Source organism: Condylura cristata, unplaced genomic scaffold, assembly GCF_000260355.1.
Source record: "Condylura cristata isolate star-nosed mole 26May11 unplaced genomic scaffold, ConCri1.0 scaffold00006, whole genome shotgun sequence".
Classification (NCBI taxonomy): Eukaryota; Metazoa; Chordata; class Mammalia; order Eulipotyphla; family Talpidae; genus Condylura; species Condylura cristata.
This window is the reverse complement of record NW_004567107.1, coordinates 43420598-43437539: the sequence shown is the minus strand read 5'-3', so window position 1 is coordinate 43437539 and position 16942 is coordinate 43420598. Positions and strand designations below refer to the sequence as shown.

Below are 16942 nucleotides of genomic sequence, written 5' to 3'. Positions count from 1 at the left end.
AGCTGGGATGTAGGCCAGAGGTGCAGGGGCTGAGAGGATTCACCAGAGACAGGTTGGGGAGCAGATCCACGAGGTACACTGCTGAGGGGCACAGGGAGTGGGTCAGAGGAGGTCTGCCATGCCATGTGGGTCACCTCCAGAGCCCAGGATCGAACTCAGGCTGCAGTGGCTGTGACATGCTGCAGTGGCTGTGATAGCTTCATAGTGCTGTGCTTTAATCCCTTGTGCCGCCAGGGAGGGCTCCCCTTCCTAATGCTTCTTAGGAAAGGTAGGCCATTGCCTTCTCCAGCTGCCTGGTGCAGTGGGAGAGGCATGTGCCTTCTTTTAAAAGTGATCTGTCACATTTCTGTTAATAGTTACCTTTCCATTTGAGTATCTTTGGCTCACACCTGGCTGAGGACGCCCTGCAGGAGCAGGCGCACCCATCCCATTAGGCTCTGCCTGGGCCTGCCTGCAGCGTTGCCCGCCCGCAGTTAAGTGAAAAGCTGGGTCCTGGCGCAGCGTGGCGCGGCGGGCCAATCAGAAGAAGTTTGGCCCTCTGCAGTTTCCGTCCGCTCACTAGGAGGCGCTGCGGCGGCCGCCGTGGCTCCCGGGGCTGTCGCGGGGTAGGGCGGTTGGCGTGGTGGTGAGGCTCACGGGCATGGAACGGGGTTCAGAGTCGGCGGCCGTGAGGCGGCACCGCATCGGAGGGGAGCGTCGAGATGGCTCGGCGGCCGCAACACAACAGGAGAAGGAGGCCCTGAAGCAGGAGTCTTTGGTGGACTTGGTCAGCGCCGGCGCCAAGACGCGGAAGCGCAGCTCTGGGCAGAGTGGCGGTGCGAGTCGCGGCGCGGGGACTGGACTGTCGGAGGCGCGCGCGGCGCTGGGGCTGGCACTCTACCTACTCGTGCTGCGGTCTCTCGTGCAGCTCTCGCTGCAGCAGCTTGTTTTACGCGGGAGCTCTGGGGACCCCGGGGAATTTGACGCACGCCAAGCCAGGTACCAGCGACTCCCTCTGGGGCCTGCGCTTCCCAAATTGCGGCCCCTACCGGGCGGGGGCACCACACCTGTCAGCACCTGTCCTGGCGGGACCGCCAGGGCTCGCGGGCTCCACTGGCTGCATGTGGGATGGGGTGGCCTTGCGCGCCCCTCATAGGCATCTGCGTCCCCTTTTTCCAGAATGCGCTGTGGTGCAGATGGGGATGGTCAGGGGGATTGCACCTCTTTTCTTACTTCCATTCTGCCCACCTGCACATAGTAGGTTGGTGGATGTCCTCCTGTCTTCTGGAACAACTTTCATTTTTTACCTTGGCTAGCCTTTCCGCTTTCCAAACGAAATGGAGAGTGAAATTTGTTAGCAGGGACTGTTATAAATTCGGTGTTGGGGGAGGGGTCGGATGTGGATTATACAGTGGTCTAATTTTTAGGGTTATCAGTTTTCTAACTTGAAAGCTATTGATTCTTCTTTCAAGATTGTACTTTGAGAAGCTTTCGAGCTCAGTTCTCAGATTCCAAGCTTGTCCGTGGGGCCCTGGTGTGTAAGGTTTGATTTTTTCTTAAAACTAAAACACACATACACACACTTTTAAGTATGTTAGAAAAGGTGATTAAGTCAAAGATGTAGTCAAAGCGTGTCAAAGTTTGTAACATCTTAAGTTAGCATAGAGAGTCACCGTGTTTTGTCAACAGCGCTGTGTATTAAAAACTCTTTTGAATAAGGAGTATGGGAAGTTTTTTTCCTTAGGATTTTCTGGAGTATACTTCCAACCCCCTTTTTTCCTACTTGGAATGCAGTGAAGATGAAAAAAAAATTGTTTTGGGAGTAGACTTGATTTTGGCCTGAATTGAAGTTATTCAGCCCTGTCTGCACACAGGAGGCCTGAGTCCATTCACAATCAAACATGTTTCTTTGCTTTTTTAACCTCTTGACTTAGTTGTCTTTGCTCTTTGATTTCTGCTACTTAGAATCAGTAACCCTCAGGAGTTTGGTACAATGAAATTGTTTTCTGTTCTACAGTACAGATTTTATTCTACAGTACAGATTTTACTATAATCCATAATCTTTGTGTTGGTTTTGGGGATTAAGAGGAGTTGGGAATGGGGTGGGTAGAGAAAACTCTGAAGGGATAAATTCATGGGAGGCAAAATAAAATGGTAGAATTTTATAAGTGGTTTTCACAGAGAGCCTGAAACAATAAAAGCAGCCTTTTTTTATGTGAGAAGCCAAAGAACTTCTTTGAGGGGAGGGAGAGAAGGATATAGAGGAAAAGCTACTCTGTGCTGTTGGTTTCTAGGTTAGCATGACTTGTCATCATATTCATTTGATTGTTTCCAGGGATTATCTTGAACACATTACATCCATTGGCCCTAGGACTACAGGAAGTCCAGAAAATGAAATTCTGACTGTGCAGTACATTTTGGAACAGATCAAACTGATTGAAGTTCAAAGCAGTAGCCTTCACAAGATTTCAGTAGATGTACAGCGACCCACCGGGTCCTTTAGCATTGACTTCTTAGGAGGTTTTACAAGCTACTATGACAACATCACCAATGTTGTGGTAAAACTGGAACCCAGAGTTGGAGCCCAGCATGGTGTCCTGGCTAATTGTCATTTTGACTCAGTTGCAAACTCACCAGGTATGTACCGGTTTTTAGTGGTTTTTGATCATCATTGTCCAGAAAGTTTATTAACTTTGACCAAGTCAAGCTGTCTGGGCAATTGTGAAGCAATTTATCATTTAGTTTCTTACTTTAAGTATTATCTCAAATGCTTTATTTATTTTTTTAATGTATTAGTGTCAACAATCTTTGATGGACATGAAGTGTTTCTGGTAGACTGAGTAGCATTACCAGTATGTATTTCTGAGTCCCAGAGTTAGGTTTTGCCACTTCAGGTGTTTACTCATTTAGCTAGGTGTTATAATAAGCATTGGGAATATGTGAGTCCTTGCCTTTAAGGGACACATGGTTTAGAGGTCAACTTGCCTAGTAGTTTCTGTTGACCTATAAAGGAAGAATTTTGTTTCCATAGTGACATCAAATTTATAGTGTCTCATTAATCCACAAATCTTGCTCTGAAAATACCAAAATTGACTATTTTCTGCTCAGTACAGTTATTTTTAACAAGAGCTTGTCAGTTGCATTTTATGTGTAATACCTTTTTAAAAAATCACTATACATACGTCTTTTTATAACATAAAGTCAGCAGTAACTTTGTGTGCTAGGTAAACCAGTGACTTTTTTATGTCTATTTCAAAGCAGTAATGATATAAATGTTATCCTATGCTCACTTTTATGATGTTTAAAATCTAAGAAAGAACATATTAACACTATGACTATTTACGAGCATTATATAAGAAAGATGTATATACAAATATCAGGAATATAGTGCCAAATATTACACATCACATATAAGGAGTCCAGTAACTGAAGGATGACTTTTTCTGGGGTAATTGGAACCCACTTTTAACTAAAATTTTATAAGAAAATGCCTGTACAAATCATTTCAAGGAGATTTCCGTCTATAATAAACTGCTATAAAACACATTCTCTCATCTAAATACTTTTAGTGAATGAACTACTTGAAACATGGGTATTTTTGAAAAGTTCTTGGCAATGTATCTGGAACTCTGAAATGATACCAATTAGGAGTAATGCAATCCACAGAGAGGCCTTAAATATCTTCTTGGGTTTGCTGTGTGGTTACAGGTTGTTGGTAGAAGAGGCATTGAGTTATTTTAGTGGTGGCTTCAATTTCAGGGTTAACTGTAAATGTAAAGGGATGCTGTTTTAACCACAAAATTGTTAAAGATACTTTCCTTCACTTTCTTAAAGATAGTTGATCTTTATTTAGGTCTTTTTTGAGGTAGCAGAACCATTAAATGAGGAAAGATAAATAGATAGCTTAACTTCTTAATACTTTGTAGACATGTATCTTTCAATTCCCCTTTCTCTTTGAATGAAGGAACATTTTATTATTTTAAAGTAACCCAGTCTTAAAAAACCAAATACTTCATTTGGTTTCAGGATAACTACATACTTTTTTATGATAGCTACTATGTACTTCCTGCTTGATAGTAATTGGATAATAATTACTGTTTCACTTTGATTAAAATACAATACCATAATCATAACCAAGGCAAGTATAGTTAATAAGCAGTTTCTCCTTTAGTAGGAGTGAGGTTTGGAATTTAATAGCACCTAAATAAGCATATTAGCTGGTTATGTAGCCTTTTTTAAATTAACTAAAAGGAGAAGGAAAGACTCACATTGAATGCCCACCACATGCAGGCACTGTGCACTATCTTGTAATCCTTCTAGCATACCTGTGAAGTAGATATTATCCTCCCCTTGAGATCAGGAAATAATAGGATAAAGTGACACTCTGTCTCCCAGTATGTACACCCAGAAATACTATTGCCTGGGCTATTTCTGTGTCTGTTTTCTTTGATAGCCCTTCGAACTTTTTTGCAGGAAATTTCAAATATATACAAAAACAGCGTTGTTTAATGAACCCAAATGTACCTATCACTCAGTTTCAACAGTTTGATCTTGTTTCTTCTGTCTCCATTCACCCATCCACTGAATATTCTGAAGCAAGTCTGTTATGTAAGATTCTTCTGAATTTCATCTGTCAATGAAAGATGAGAATTTTTTTTGATGTGTGTAATAACATGAATTGCTACAGCTAAGAAACTGAACAAAAATTCTTTAATATCATCAAATGTGTGGTTAGTCCCCTGAACTACTTTTTAAAAAAATTTGTGTGGGAAGTCCTGAAGTAAAGGCCAGAGGTGTAGGAGTCAGAAGATTCACCAGAGACAGAGTGGAGACCAAAACAGGGTGAATCCACTGAAATACACTGCTGAGGGGAGCAGTGGGAGGCAAGACAGGAGAGTTTTACTGTGCCATGTGGGTCAGCTCCCTGGCAAGGGATTGATCTCAGGCTTTCATGTGGTGATAGTAATGAGACTTAATCCCTAGGCTGTCAGGGAGGCCCCCTCCTATAACTATGTCTTATCGTGTTTTTTTTTTTTTCTTTTTTATGATCACTTTTAATTAATATTCAGTTTCTGAATTAAGAAAGAAGTTAAATGATTTGTGAGGTCCTCTGCTTCATCAGGGGTATTACTTGGGCTTAAGTTTCTTTTCTTCTATATTAGTAGACTAGGTATCTTACTTGTGCTTTTCATCGTACCTTTTCCCTTAGAGAAACCTTAAAAATACTCCATCATTCAAACTGATACCTCTGTAAATCCAGAATCATCTGTAGCTTTTATGATTTTGGCAGAAAAACAAGCACAAAGGAGTCACTGACATTGGGATATGATACAGGAAGCTATGAACACCAGAAGTGTGACTATAATAGACAGTGAGGAATAAGGACAAAAAATAAAACAAATAGCCTTGGGTTCATGAGAATGTTAATTTTCATTATTACATTAGGTCTCATGTGGTTGATTATCCAACAAATATTGAATGACTACTGTGGGCCAGGTATTGTTGCAGCTATTGAGAGAATGTCAGCAAGCAAGCAAACCAGACAAGACCCCTGCCTTATGGAATTTTTTTTTTTTTTTTTTTTTGGTGTGGGTAAAATTGTCCTCTGATGAGAAGACTGTGCTTCTTGAAGCTATTCCTTAATGAGAAATTGCTATTCCTTGAGGTAATTCCAACTATAAAGGTTTTAAAACCTGAGAATCAAGTCTGTTTTTCTGATTTAAAGGTGCCAGCGATGATGCAGTTAGCTGTTCAGTGATGCTGGAAGTCCTTCGTGTCTTATCAACATCTTCTGAAGTTTTACATCATGCTGTCATATTTCTCTTTAATGGTGCTGAGGAAAATGTCTTGCAAGTAAGATGCTAGTTTTAAATACTAAGCTTGAATAATAATAAAATAAAAAATCCATAGCCACTATATTCGCATGTTCAGTATTAAAAACTTTAGATATCTTGACAGTATTGATTAATAAAAGGGCACTGTATGGGCTTCCTTGGGGCACAGAGGTTAAAGTCTCTGTGCTATCAAACTATCAGCAGCCACTGAGTGCAATTCCCCACCAGGGAGGTGACCCCCATGGTGTGGGAGACCTCTCCTGTCTTGCCCACCGCTCCCCTTAGCAGTGTATTAGCAGTGTATGAGATTTCTGCTCCTCACTCTGTCTCTGGTGAATCCTTACCTCTGGCCTAAATCCCAGTTATTGTGTTCATAAATAAAAAGTATTTTTTTATTTTTAAAGGGGGGAATCGGGGGGCACAGTGAAGGCAAATTTTTTCACCTCTGGTTTTCTGTGACCCTAGTTTCAAGGATGTTCTGAGACATGCATATAACATAAATACCCCACCATAAAGATTGCTCAGTTGTTCCTTAGCTGCTATTTTTTGTTCAGTATTTTGCACAGTCTCACACTTAGAAAGGATTTTGTTTGTCACCACTCATGGAAATCAGGCTGCCTTTTGTGACAATGACTTTCCACGGAGAAAACTGCACATAACCATTACGCAGAGAGAGAAAGACACATAGATACCTTTAGATCCTGCCTTTGAAAAAAATTATTGTATTCCTACTCATCAGTATAGACATCTTGTCTTTAGGTAAAATAAAGACTTCAATTAAATTTAAAATTGTTAACCTGTATTTGCTTTTACTTTTAGGCCAGTCATGGTTTCATTACTCAGCACCCTTGGGCCAGCATGATTCGCGCATTTATTAACCTTGAGGCAGCAGGGGTTGGAGGAAAAGAACTTGTGTTCCAAACAGGTATGTGAGCTATGTGTTGTAATTGTCTTACAAAAGTGGAAATTTTTAGAATGTAAATAATCTCTGTAATGAAATGAAGACTCCTTTTAAAGCTTGAGATCATTTTTGTGCAAATTTTTAAAAATACTTATTTGAATGTCATAAGAACAGTAATATGAATTAGTATTTAAGCTCACACTTACTCAATCTGGACATACTAAAATTTCATGGCAGTTCCATAGTATTCTCATGTTCTGCTAGAAAACTGGTTATTATGTTTTAGCCAGAGATGGAGGATTTGGTAGGAGTTACAGTGAGTATCTTGGGTCATGAGTTGGGCTAGGGTAAGTACAGTAATATAGCATCTTGTTTTTTTTTTTTTTTTTAACTTTTTTTTTTTTTAAGATTTATTTATTTGTGCATACAGAGCTGGGGTACAGGCCAGAGGCTCAGGGGCGGTGAGAGGCTTCTCCAGAGACAGAGCGGGAAGCAGAACAGGCAGATACGAAGTACACTGCTGAGGGGAGCAGTGGGCGGGTCAGGAGAGGTCTGCCGTGCCATGTGGTCACCTCCGGGGCAGGCGGGAATCGAACTCATGTGGAAGTGGCTTTAGCTTCTCAGTGCTGTGCTTTAACCCGCTGCGCCACCAGGGAGGGCCAGCATCTTGTTTTTTTTTTTAACCCCATTTATAAACATGTTGTTGTTTAAGTTATGAAGACATACAGAGTATAAAGTATGTCTTCATAATCTAGTATTATGATTTTATATTCTCCTTTCAATTTTTTACACATCTATCATGTATTTTTTTAGGATATATTTTTATTTATTTATGCATACAAGAACTGGGGTGTAGGCCAGAGGTGTGGGAGGGAGGGAGGATTCACCAGAGACAGATTGGGGAGCAGAACCAGCAGATGAACAAACTATACTTGAGGGGAGCAGCGGACAGTCAGGAGAAGTCTGCCATGTCACGTGGGTCACCCCTGTGGCTCGGGATAGAATTCATGCTGTAGTGGCTGCGGCTAATTTTGCACTGCTATCCTTTAACCTGCTGAGCCACCAGGTAAGGCCCAGCCTTCCTTTTCTTTTGGTAAAAAAAAAACTACTTATGTGTATAATAGTGGGGTACAAGTCAGGGTGTGGAGGGTAGGAGGATTCACCAGAGATAGATTGGGAACAGGACAGGAGGATTAGAAGAAATACACTGCTGAGGGGAGCAGTGAGCGAGATAGGAGAGGTTTACAGTACCATGTGGGTCACTGCCCTGGCCAGGGATTGAACTCATTCTGCAGTGACTATGAATTGCTTCATAGTGCTGTGCTTTAATCCACTGTGCCACCAGGGAGGCCCCACAATCATGCTTTTAATTAATTATCTAGCATCCTGCTCCTATTCCCCTGCAGCAAAGGAAAGCTAGTCTTAAGGTTTAGTCTGTACCCTTCCTGAATTTTCCTGTGCATATCCATTAATATTAAATCTATTTTGCATGCATGCATGTTAATATATTTTCCATGTATATAGTCCAGAGAAATTAAAACACATTTACTTAGGGTTGTTGCAGTCTAGACTCCCATCAACTCCTTTATATATGTTTAAAGATTTGTTATTTATGCAAACAAGAACTGGGTACAGACCAAAGGTGCGTGTGTTTGGGTGGAGGGTGGCAAGGGGGTGAGGGAATGGTGAGAGGATTCATCTGAGACAGAAGAGGATTCATCTGAGACAGAGTGGGGAACAGAACAGGCAGATTGACTGAAATACACTGCTGAAGGGAGCAGTGGACAAGACAGGAGAGGTCTGCTGTGCCATGTGGGTCAGCTCGCTGGCTAGAGATTGAAATAATGCTGTAGTGGTTGTGGATAGCTTTATAGTGCCCCTTGCAACACCATGGAGATCCCCACCTTTATATTTATTGAAAACTTACTTTTGCTGCGTCTGACTAGCTTATAATCTGTTCTTTTTAAATGCATATAGCTTTACATAAAAATTCTATGGTTGTGTGCATTTTAGGTATTATTGCGTTATTTGGAAAGATAAAAATCGAATTTTATTAGCAGTCACTTGAAGATGGTAGATATTGGCTGAGTTGAGGATGGGCAGAAGATAAAAGGCCATTTTCATCTCTCCCTTGTGTTACGAATTTAAAACCAGAATTCCCTTTACAACTTTATATTCTTTGTCATTTTCTGTTCTTGTAAAATTTTTGCATTGCATATGATAAAGGAAAAACAGACCTGTTTACTTGTTAGCATTTAATATACACACAGAGAGCTTAAGTGTTTACCATTCTAAATCTCCTTATTTCAAAAAAATTTTTTTTTTCTGGTGGACTGTCTTACAAAAGATTTGAGACTGTGTCCTTTCTCTGAGCCTTTGCAAGTTTTCCCTCTGGGTTTTTGTAGTTCATTCTTGTGGCTTAACTAAATACCTGAAAGTTCTCTGGGCATTTTTTTTTTTTTTTTGACATTTCAGTACCACATGTTTCCTGATACTGCTCTCATTCCAGTTGCTACTTCCTACAAAAGAATAGATGCAGCAGACCTCTCCTATCTTGTGGGGATGGTGAAAAAGCTTGCTGGTGTTGCTGTCATACTTGACTAAAAGAAGATAAAGTTCCTCCTAGATTTGGAGTTCTGCCTGTTGAGCGTATGCTAGATTGCCCTATTCTTCCCTTTTTAATAGGCTCCCTTCTTTTCCTGTGCAGTAACACTTAGCCTGGTAACTTTTCAATTAAAACACTTTGGCTCTCTCTGAAGTTAACAATGGAGCAGCAGGGAGTACATTTACTTGGGAAGTTTTTAGTGACTAAGAACCATTACGGTGTAATTTTTAGAACTAGAATACCTGTCTTAATTTATCAGAGTCAGGAAGCCTTGATACAATTATTTTGAAGGGGTTATAAAAGCCATTATGTTAAAATTTAAACTAATTAAATCAGTAATGTTTGTACTTTAAAAAACTCAATACTACTGACCTTGAGTAGATTATGTGCAAAAAAACAAAGATTTGTTTTGGTGAAAATCTGCCCCTATAAGCCTACCACCCAAGAGCAAATCAGTGTTACAGTCTAGGCTCCATCTTTGATTTTTTTTTTCTATCCATGTAAGTATATATAGCTTTTTCTTACTAAATTGGGATCACATCCTACCTGCTACTTTATAATCTGTTTGAGATTGCATTCTTTGGCCACACTTCCTGTAATTCACCCATTATAAGTGTGAAATTCAATGGTTTTAAAATATTTTGTAATCACTAGAATAAATCTTTAGAGTATGCTTTTTGAGGTTAATGCATGTTTCAGGACATTTCCTTTTTATTACTGAATTTTGTCTATGGATATTGCTAACATCACTTATCTATTTACATAATGGGCATTTGGATTATTTCTACTTTTAGACTGTTAGGAATAATGTTGTTATGAACCTCTGTGTGTAAGCTTGTACATGGGACATGTTTTTTTTTTTTGGGGGGGGGACATGTTTTTCTTTTGGGTAGATACATAAAAATGGAGTTCCTGGGTCATTTGGTAAATTTATGTTTTACCTTTTAAGAAAGTGCCACACTAAAATCTTTAAAAAAAATTTAGTTATGCATGCAAGAATTGGGGTACAGGCCAGGAGTGTCAGGACGAGAGGATTCACCAGAGACAGAGTGGGGAGCAGAACAGGCAGATTTTAGTGAAATACATTGCTGAGGGAAGCAGCGGGCGATCAGGAGATGTCTGCCATGCCATGTGGGTCACCTCTCTGGACAGGGATCTAACTCATGCATAGTGGCTGCAGATAACTTTGTAGTGCTGCACTTTAACCCTTTGGATCACCAGGGAGGGCCCCGAAAATGATTTATAATTATGGTGACTTAAAAACATTTTTTTTCTCATAATTTTTCACTCCCTATGAGGTCATTTCCATGAGCACACAGAAAGGCTTCTTCTCTGTTCTCAAAGATTAGGACCCCCTCATCCTTCCCAGCTACTGCCTCATTTCTCTATTCCATGAAAGAGTAGAGTTCCTTTGCTCTTGTTTTTGAACCAGATCTAGTGTAGCAAGTTCTCTACTTCTCCAGGTTTGCTCTTATAAAAGTCATATTGATAAATTCAGTGGTTATTTCTCAGGGTTCATCTTACTTGACTTCCATAATGACTTTCACTGCTTTCAATCTCCTCGTAGTATTTTTTTTTTCGCGATGTTGATGTTACCAGTGAAAATTAGATGAGGTCAATAGGGGAAGTGATGCTGTGTGTCACTAAGTTGGGTTGCTTCACTAGACTTTTGCAGAAATTTGACCTTTTATTCTTGGCACTGAGGCCTACTTCCCCTTTGTATTATACATGCCCATATACTTGCATTTAGAAAGACATGCTTTAAAAGAAATGGTGCCTATGAAGCTGGAAGCATTATAGACTTTAGAAGATAGCAGGAGGAAGGACGAAGCAAAAATATTTTTGTATCTGCCTATTCTACTTTCTCTGTAAGGCAATTAAGGTAGTAAGACAAAAGCCTTTTTGGGAAGGCAGTCAAGGGTAGAGATTAAGAACACATGCTGTCTAGTCATATGACCCAAGTTTAAATTTAAGATGTAGCAAACCCAGGCTTTTCTACCTTTAGTGAGTCACATAACCATACCAAGCTTCAGTTCTCTTCTGTGAAATTAGGATATTATTATATTATCTATTTATTAGGCTTAATAACCACTGAGTAAAATAACATCTGCAATTTCTCACGTAAGGACTGTTCTTGCCTTATTTCTGTTGTGGAGACTATCTTACTCAGGAGCTGATCTGTCTTCCCCATCCTGTTTTCCCAGTCTTTGTTTTTAAACTAGCACTTGACCTGTCTGCAACCTGTAGGCCTCGGTGGGCAATCTACTCCAGAGACGCTGGAGTAGGACTGGAGCTGCCATACAGCCGTGGGGTTGCTGAAGGATTAAAGGCCAGGTTTCGGGTATTCTCTTTCATGCTCTCATGTCTTCTGTTTTTCTCAACTATTTTTTTATGGTATAATCCATAAAATGAACTTCAAAGTTTATTTTTTTTATTTCATCTTCTATTGTCATGTGGGAAAAGTGCACAGCTTTGTGTGTACAGTTTAATGAATTTTTACAAACTGAACATAATTGTGTACTAAGAACCCAGATAAAGCAAATAGTATTGTTGGCATTCCAGGAACCTTCATAGTCGGACTCCTAGTCATTCCTACCCCAAAATGCTGCCACTCTTCTGACTTAGGTCTTGATAGATTTAATCTAGCTTGTATTTGTACTTTCTATAAATTGACCATAAACTGTTTTCTTCAGTGAAATGCTTTTTCACTCAGCATTATGTCTGTATGATGTGTTAACAACTAGTTCATGTTATGTCATATTTGATAATGTTTGACAATAATAAGCATTCTACTTGTAATGTTAAATTGTTTCTAAGTTTTGACTCTTAGAAATGATGCTGCTTTGAACATTCTTGTAATTGTCTTTTGGTATACATGTGTGTATGCAATTTCTGAGTAGAATTCTTGAGGTTATGAGATATGCATATGTTCAGCTTTGGTTTATACTTTGTGTAGGTGCAATATTAAGATGCAAAAATCCTAAATTAGAATATTAACAAATGGAGTCCAAGAATGTGTGTTTGTGCATGTGTGGGCCTATGTCTGTTGAACTTACTCCAGAAATGCAAGGTGGTATAATATTTGAAAGTCAATCAGTATAATTCAACACATCAGAATAAAAGAAAAAAAATACTTGATAATCTTAATAGGTAAAGATCAATGTATGCTGTCTCAGAACATTACATTTTATCATACTCACCAAATATGACATTATTAGAAATCAATTATCTAATAAACAGCACATCTAGTTGTCTCCAGTTGTTCCAGTAAGTCCTAGTTGTTCTTATTTTGTTTTTTAATCTGGCTTCCAGTCCAGGATAAAATATAACATTTACTTTTTATTTTTAAAAATGTGAATTCATAGAAAAACTGGGGTATAGGGTAGAATACAGGGGGTGAGAGGATTCACCAGGGCCAGAATGGGGAGCAGAACAGATGGATCTACTGAAATATACTGCTAAGGGAAGCAGTGGGCGAGACAGGAGAGGTCTGTTGGTCTAGTATGTGGGTCACCAACCTGACCAGGGATTGAACTCGGTCCCACCAGGGAGGCCTGAAACACAACATTTAATTATCATGTTTTATTAGATGTATCACAATCATGATGTAAAAAGAAATCACAGAAGTGTGAACTTATTATAAGGTGAGTAATTTTCTAACACCATTCATGAAAGAAGTAAGGCCCTTGTTACACTTTCCCAGATTTATCACATACTTTCCCCTCAGATACGAGTAACCATTTTTATGATTGTCACTTTTCTTCCTCTATAGTTTAGCTTTACTTGTTTGTAAAATGTGCCTTTCATATATATTTTTTAAGATTTATTTTATTTATTCATACATACAGAACTGGGGTACAGGCCAGAGATGTGGAAGGTGAGAGGATTCACCAGGGACAGAGCGGGGAGCAGAACAGGCAGATATACTGAAATACACTGCTGAGGGGAGCAGTGGTTGGGTCAGGAGAGGTCTGCCTTGACATGTGGATCTCCTCGGGGCAGGCGGGGATTTAAGCTTCTTAGTGCAGTGCTTTAACCCGCTGCCCACCAGGGAGGGCCCACCTTTCATATTTTAATAGTGTAATTGTAAGTAGTAATGTGCAATTGTAAATAATAATAATAGCCTTAACAGTGTTTTAATAAGATATGGCTTCAAAATGTGTTTCTTCGTCTTCATTTTCCCCATTACATTTGTGTACTCAGTGCATTGCATCAGGGGGTATGTAAAGTCTGACTACTGCTGATGTTAATATAATTATTTGATTTCCATACTTACCAAGTTTATTTAGTTTGTAAGATTACTGTTTTCCCCCTTTGTAACAACAGATACTTTGAGACTATGTTAATAATACTGTTTCTTATAAAACTGATTGAAATCATTGATGATTCTTGCCCCAAAGAATACTATAATGTTTTAATATAATGTTTGCTTGCTGCTGAGTTTCTTACCCCCTGCTTCCATCAGTTGTTTAAAAGTTGGAATTTTGGGCCCTCCCTGGTGGCGCAGCGGGTTAAAGCACAGCACTGAGAATCTGAGGCCACTTCCGCATGAGTTCGATTCCCGCCTGCTGCCTTCCCCGGAGGAGACCACATGGCGAGCCAGACCTCTCCTGACCCGCCCGCTGCTCCCCTCAGCAGTGTACTTCGTCGATCTGCCTGTTCTGCTCCCCACTCTGTCTCTGGTGAAGCCTCTCACCGCCCCTGAGCCTCTGGCCTGTACCCCAGTTCTGTATGAATAAATAAATCTTTAAAAAAAAAAAAAAAAGTTGGAATTTTGGACCCTCTCTGGTGGCACAAGTGATTAAAGCACATCACTGTAAAGCAGTTCACAGCCTCTGCAGCACTTGTTCCATATCTGGCCAGGGAGGTGACACACATGGGGCAGCAGACTTCTCTTGTCTCACCCGCTGCTCCCCTCAGCAGTATATTTCAGTCTGTTCTGATCCCCACTCTGTCTCTGATAAATCCTCTCACCCTCCTATATCTCTGGCCTACACCCTAGTTCTTGTATGCATAAATAAATACACCTTTAAAAAAAGTTGGAATTCTGATAGAAGGCAGGCTTTCAATTTGCCCTTACTTCTGCATTTATTTCATTATCCCTTTTATTTTATGGGTTATATTTTATGTTTCTGTTACTGTCATGCATGCGTTGCTGTAACTTGGGCCAGCAGTGGCCCTTGAACTGGTGCGTTTTTGACATGTCTCTTAAATGTTCCTTTGATCACTTTCTTCCTAGCACACACTTTTTCGACTTAAATTTTTAGTTTTCCCAACCTCAGACTGGAAATCGACAATTTCTATAAGGAGAGCTGGTTATTTTCGTGAATAATGGTATTCAGAAGCAAATATTTTGGTGCTAAATATGTCTTTTTATCTTTTTAAAGGGTCTATAGAGCTTTTTGAATTTGATAGCTTGATGTTTTCCGTGAGTTTTGGGAAATTGTTGGCTTTTAGCTCTTTAAACATTACTTCTACTTCATTCTGTCTTCTGGGATTGCACTCACTTTCGTGTGTTTTCAATTTAAGTTGGATGGTTCTTAACATATTTCTTTGTTATCCATCCTTTCCTTCATTTGTGCTGTAATTGTTAAGCTTTTCTCTGCTCTTTAATTTTATATAAAGCCATCTATTAAAATTCTTAACATCAGCTGCTAATTTCTTAGTTACAGGATTTTCCTTTGATGTTTTAAAAAATAGATTGTACTTGTTTGGTCACGGTTATTTTAAAATCTGTGTCTGGTAACTCAGTATCTGTGTCATCTGGCTGTCTGATTCTACAGTATTTCTCTACGTCTACCCTCAATATTTTTTTGTGTAGGAAAACAATTTATCTGTTCATAAAGTTTTTAAAATGTTATTCTTAGGTTTCCTGAGTATAATTACTTGATCTGTCTACATCAGTCAGATTTTTGCTATATTTTGTTTAAACAAACTCCTGAGGCTCAATGGGAACAGCAATGGCTTACTTCTTGCTATATTTTGGCTCCTGGAGATCTGCAATTATTTTCCACGCTTCTTATTTATTCTGAGACTCAGGCTTAAGGAAAACCCTCACTAGGAATATATTGATCTTATGACCAAAGTTTAAAAGATAGGTCATGTGTTTACTCTTAAAAATCTTCTTAGTTGAAGCTCATGTCTCTCCCACTTAGTCTATTGGCCAAAGCAACATTTGTGACCAAACTTGAAGTTATTAGGGTGAGGAAGTGTATGTGTGTTTCTCCAAGGAGACATTAAAGTTAAATGGAAGAAAACAGTGACTAATTGAGATCAATAATACAGTTTCTATTTCACTATCTTTAGTTTCTTAAAGATTTATTTTTAGTTATGCATATAAGAACAGGAGTATAGACCAGAGATGTGTGGGCAGGGGTAAGAGGATTCATCAGAGATGGAGTGGGGAGTAGAACAGGCAGATATACTGAAATACACTGCTGAGGGGAGCCAGGAGAGGTTTGCTGTACCATGTAGGTTAGCCCCATGTCTGGGATTGAACTCATGGTGTAGTGGCTGGTGATAGCTTGATAGCAATGAGATTTTAAACCTTGTACCATCAGGGAGGCCCTATATTTCATTGTCTTACAGAAAAAAATTCACACTTGAAAAAAAGTTATAAGAAGATGTTAATACGGAATTATTAATAATGATAAAGTTATCAATAGTAGGAACTTTATGGTGTATTGAATGAAATATGACAGTTATTAAAATGTCTAATAATACAGGAAAATTATTTTATATAATGTTACCCCTATGTTTATTACTGCATTATTTATAATAGGGAAGATGTGGAATCAACCCAAAACTCAAAAATAGATGACTGGATCAAGATGTGGTATGGAATATTACTCAGCAATCAAAAAACATAGACTCATGCTATTTTCAGCAACATGCATGGAGCTGAAAGGGATCTTGTTTAGTGAAATAAGCTAGAAAGAAAAAGAAAAATTCCAAATGTTTCATTCATGGCAGAAGTGTAAGGGATGAGGAAAAAAAAAAGTTGTAGTCAAGTGAAAATGAAAATCAACAAAAACTGTAAACCAGAGACATTACTATGGGGGCAAAGAGGTGAATAAGATCAAAACTGGTGTGGGAAGAGCACATGGAACAATGGTTATGGCACATGGGTGAATCGGTAATGGGAAGTCTACTGGGATTACAACTGAGGTGAAAAAATGTACAAAATGAAGAATGATGTTTAAAAAAAAAGGTGGTAGGCAGGATAAATAAAACCTATGAGTACAACTATTTATCCACAATCACACATTTGTAAGAAAACTGAAGATACAAGAATGATAACAGTTAATCTTAGAATGATGGACTTGGGAATTTTTATTTTTTAACTTTTGTTTTCTTTAAAGATTTTATTTTTTGCGTAGAACTGGGGTAGAGGCCAAAGGTATGAGGGGGTGAAAGGCTTCACAAGTGAGGCCTGTATTTTTTTTTTTTTTTAAAGATTTACTTATTTGTGCACACAGAACTGGGGTACAGTCCAGAGGCTTAGGGTCAGCGAGAGGTTTCACCATAAACAGAGTGGGGAGCAGAACAGGCAGATTGACGAAGTACACTGCTGAGGGGAGCAGCGGGCGGGCCAGGAGAGGTCTGCCACGCCATGTGGTCACC

At 39.3% G+C, this 16942-nt stretch overlaps 1 protein-coding gene across 2 annotated transcripts in view; it reads left to right on the top strand.

The window, feature by feature from the left end:
- The first annotated feature begins 595 nt into the window (after positions 1–595).
- ERMP1 (endoplasmic reticulum metallopeptidase 1) overlaps positions 596–16942 on the top strand; it is a 97856-nt gene continuing 81509 nt past the window's right edge. For both annotated transcript variants that reach the window (XM_012721409.1, XM_004677647.1), the window contains exons 1-4: positions 596–978; positions 2315–2616; positions 5705–5832; positions 6633–6738. In XM_012721409.1, the coding sequence (XP_012576863.1) occupies positions 641–978; positions 2315–2616; positions 5705–5832; positions 6633–6738 (874 nt within the window). In that variant the 5' untranslated portion in view covers positions 596–640. The remainder of the gene's footprint in view (positions 979–2314; positions 2617–5704; positions 5833–6632; positions 6739–16942) is intronic.